Source organism: Mandrillus leucophaeus, unplaced genomic scaffold, assembly GCF_000951045.1.
Source record: "Mandrillus leucophaeus isolate KB7577 unplaced genomic scaffold, Mleu.le_1.0 Scaffold463, whole genome shotgun sequence".
NCBI lineage: Eukaryota > Metazoa > Chordata > Mammalia > Primates > Cercopithecidae > Mandrillus > Mandrillus leucophaeus.
Window position 1 is genome coordinate 111,060 of NW_012104954.1, and position 4,599 is coordinate 115,658.

The 4,599-nt window shown below is 43.4% G+C and overlaps 1 protein-coding gene across 1 annotated transcript in view; it reads left to right on the forward strand.

The window, feature by feature from the left end:
* Positions 1–4,599, forward strand: part of CACNA1A (calcium channel, voltage-dependent, P/Q type, alpha 1A subunit) — a 196,294-nt gene that overhangs the window by 57,896 nt on the left and 133,799 nt on the right. The window contains 1 exon segment of the mRNA XM_011994944.1: positions 3,369–3,481. Coding sequence (XP_011850334.1) covers positions 3,369–3,481 — 113 coding nt within the window.

Genomic DNA, 4,599 nt, shown 5'->3' on the forward strand with positions numbered 1-4,599 from the left:
CTACTAAAAAATACAAAAAAATTAGCCGGGCCTGGTGGCTGGTGCCTGTAGTCCCAGCTTCTCGGGAGGCTGAGGCAGGAGAATGGCGTGAACCCAGGAGGTGGCAGAGCTTGCAGTGAGCGGAGATCGCGCCACTGCACTCCAGCCTGAGCAGCAGAGAGAGACTCTGTCTCAAAAAAATAAATTAAATTAAATTAAATTAAATTAAAAGAGTAGTGATTGGGCAGTGAGGCGGGCAGGTGGATGCCCTGGCTTTGGCTTGCAGGTCCCAAGTAAGGACTTCCCAAAACGTCTTTTGCCTACTGGCTTTCACTGCCCTTCTGACCTGGTTCAGAATTGACTTAGGACAGCAAGAAGAGACAGTCTAGTCTTTGACCTAGAAAGGCCCATGAGCCTAGTCCAGGCCATTGTCTTCTTATAACCCTCCTTGTTCCCAGTCACATTGGCTGACCCCCCAGGACACCCCTCAGGAACCAGTTCTCCTTCCCAGGGCCCTGACCTAGTTTCAAACTTAGTAATTGTTTTTAGTCCCTCTGGAGTCTCTTATAAATGAGGACTCTACTTCTTGTTTTAACTTCCTCTAATACTCTATTTTTAATCTCCTATATTCTCTCCACTAATGATCTTGTACAGTCTGTCCTGGTTCAGGAACAAGGGACTGAGACTTCCTGCCTGGGCCCTCAGTGTCTATAAAGGTCCTTTACTCATTCCTACTTTCCATTTGAGAAAACTGAGACACAGAGAGGTTAAGTAGATTGCCCAGGGTCACACATTAGCTGGGCATGATGGGAGGTACCTGTAATCCCAGCTACTTGGAAGGCTGAGACAGGAGAATCGCTTGAACCCGAGAGGCAGAGGTTGCAGTGAGCCGAGATCGTGCCACTGCACTCCAGCCTGGGCAACAGAGCTAGACACCATCTCAAAAAAAAAAAAAAAAAAAAGATACACATTAATTTCAGAGATGTCAAAATGTGAACAAAAATGTACGTCTTGGGATCAATGAGGTGTAGTTGTTTCTCTGGGTCTCAGACTCTACAACTATGTGGTGGAAACTGGATTTGATGGTCCTGAAAGTTCTTCCAGATCCAACAATGCTAAGGATAAGTAATTCTTTCAAGTCTTGTGCATCACTTGCTATCATGTTTCCATGGTAACTGAGGAACAAGATCTCAAAAACTCTTCAGTCCTCATAGAGTTACTTCTGGTGGGTCTTGGAATGTATCAGATGTTACAAACAGACTTCCTTTGCTGATATTTTTGTCCTAGGAGCCTTAGAGTTCCCCTCAGACACTAGGATCTCCTTAGTGTCCTATAAATAAGGAGAAATTTTGGTGATAAATAAGTGTGAAGGACTTTGACGGTTAGTTCAAAACACCTCTTAAAAGCGTGATATAGGAAACACCCTTGACAAATGTCTTAGTTCATTTGTGCTGCTGTAACAAATTACCTGAGACTGGGTAATTTGATAAGAACAGAAATTTATTTTCTCACAGTTCTAGAGGCTGGGAAGTCCAAGATCAAGGCATTGGCAGGTTTCCTTGAATGGTGAAGGCTGCTCTCTGCTTCCAAGATTGTACCTTGAACACTGTATCCTCTGGAAGGGAGAAACAGTGGGTCCTCATATGGCAGAAGATGGAGGAGCAAGAGGGACAAACTTCCTCTGTCAAGCTTTTTTATAAGGGCACCTAATCCCATTCATGAGAGCTCTACTGTCATGACCTAATCACCTCCTGAAGGCCCCACCTCTTAATACTGTTACATTGGCAATTAAGTTTCAACATAAATGTTGGAGGGGACACAAACATTTAAACCATCACAACCACCAAACACAATTAGTTTTGTGGCCTTAATTAGCTATATGAAATTCATGGAAGTTAGTTTCAATCCTCTGTCTCTTTCCTTTCTGTATGCTTTCTGCTCCTCAGAAACCCTCCTCATCTCTCCTTTCTATCCATTAAGTAAGTACCCACGCCCTTCCTAAATCCTCATCTTCCTACCCCACCAAGAAAACCCTCTCAGAAAAGGATCTGATGTCAGCCATTTATTTGCTGGAGCAAATACATATCCATGTTTTACCCCTCCCTGAGGCATTTGCACTTTTATGCTTGCTCATCAAAGAACGAAAGACTTTGTCTTACTCAAGACTTTTAGATCACTCACAACACAGGATTTCTAGGGTACATAAGACAAGTTTTCCAAGTTGAGAGAAAAGCCATGCCTTAGGTGGGTTGCCTGTGTCTCTCCAACTAAGTACTTAACTTCAGGATTACAAATAGGATATCATTATGATTTCTATTTCCTTTTTTCCTTTGGAGCCCAGTCACGTAGAAGTAGAATAAGTATAATTGTCAGATCATAGTACCCTGGCATTATGGGGCTATTATGGTCCATTGTTATTATGTGAATTATTCAGTTAATTAGTTTATTTTTTAAATATCATAAACACCCAGGAACCCACCAGTCAACACAAAAGCTAAGTCCTTGGCAATAATCTACATCCAGTCCTTCTCATCAAACCAGGGCAAAAACTACAAGATGGAGACCCACAGAACTTTTTCTCATTCCTTTTAAAATTGGCCTGACGTTGGTTGGCTTGTTGGTTGGAGAGTAGGAGGGCACAATTATTGCTCTTCTTTTTTTTTTTTTTTTTAGTCAGGGTCTTGCTCTGTCACCCAGGCTATAGTACCGTGGCCCAATCTTGGCTCACTGCAACCTCCACCTCCCAGGTTCAAGTGATTCTCATGCCTCAGCCTCCCAAGTAGTAGCTGGGTTTACAGGCATGTGTCACCACACTGGCTAATTTTTATATTTTTAGTAGAGATGGGGTTTGCCATGTTAGCCAGGCTGGTCTCAAACTCCTGACCTCAGTTGATCTGCCCACCTAGGCCTCCCAAAGTGCTGGGATTACAGACGTGAGCCACCATGCCCAGCCAGCTCTTCTTTTTTAACAGCGGAAACTGAGGCCCATGGGAAGGACACCTTGGACAGGGCGTGGGCACAGTGGTTCATGTCTATAATCCCAGCGCTTTGGGAGACTGAGCTGGGAGGATCACATGAGGCCAGGAGTTCAAGACCAGCCTGGGCAACACATTGAGACCCCCATCTCCACATAAAAATTTTTAAAAGAAAAAAGATAAGTCAGAAGTTGGGTATGGTGACACATACCTGTAGTTCTAGCATATTGGAGGCCAAATTGGGGAAACTATTTGAGGCCAGGAGTTTGAAACCAGCCTAACAGCATAGCAAGACCTCATCTCTACAAAAAATAAAAAGTTAAAAAATGATAATAAAAGAAAAGTCAGAGCCACCTGGAACCCCTACCCTCAGCAAGCCTAACCTCCTCTCTGTTTCCTCCTTCTCCCTTCTAGACTATGCAGAATTCATTTTCTTAGGACTCTTTATGTCCGAAATGTTTATAAAAATGTACGGGCTTGGGACGCGGCCTTACTTCCACTCTTCCTTCAACTGCTTTGACTGTGGGGTAAGTGCTCTTGTTTCTAAGCAGTTCATTTCTCCAGCTCTTGCCTGGAATGACAGATTCTTGGACACATTAAGGGGAGAAAGGTAAAGTCACCCCTGAATATGAGAGACTCAGATGGATGCAGAAGGAATAAGAAAACAATTCCAAACACTGGCAAGGATACAGGGTACCCAGAACTCTCAACCACTGCCAGCGGGAGGAAAACGTATAGACCCCCGTTGGAAAGCTAAGTAGGGGACATAAGACAAGTTTTCCAAGTTGGGAGACAAGCCATGCCTTAGGTGGGTTGCCCGTGTCGCTCCAACTAAGTACCTAACTTCAGGATTACAAATAGGACATCATCATGATTTCTATTTCTTTTTTTCCTTTGGAGCTCAGTCATGTGGAAGTAGATGAAGTATAATTGTTAGATTACAACACTCTGGCATTATGGAGCCATTATGGTCCATTGTTATTTTGTGAATTGCTCAGTTAATTAGTTTACTTTTAAATGTGATGAACACCCAGGAACCCACTAGTCAATACAAAACCAAAGTCCTTGAGAATAATCTACATCCAATCCTTCTCGTCAAACCAGGGCGGAAACTACAAGATGGAGATATGACCCAGCATTCCATTGCTAGGAATTCATCCTAGAAAATCTCACCCAGATACCTAGGAGACACAGGCCAGAACGTCTCTGCAGCTGGAAGTGAAATTAAGGTTGTTCGCAAATAAGTGGAGATTGCCTGGCCCAAGGCAGCCCTGATAATTTAGCACAGTCCTGTTGGTCTCAGAAAGGCTTCATAATTTATAATAACTGAATGTTGTACTGTTTTCTGCCATTATAGAAAATTATGTTGTTGGAGAAAACAAAATACATACAAACAAACCAACCTTCCCTACATAAATGAACCAAGTGTTTAAAGAATAAAACCAATTTCTTTCCATTAGAAAGAAAAGAGCACTTTGGGAGGCCAAGGCGGGCGGATCACGAGGTCAGGAGATTGAGGCCATCCTGGCTAACACAGTGAAACCCCGTCTCTACTAAAAAATACAAAAAAATTAGCCGGGCCTGGTGGCTGGTGCCTGTAGTCCCAGCTTCTCGGGAGGCTGAGGCAGGAGAATGGCGTGAACCC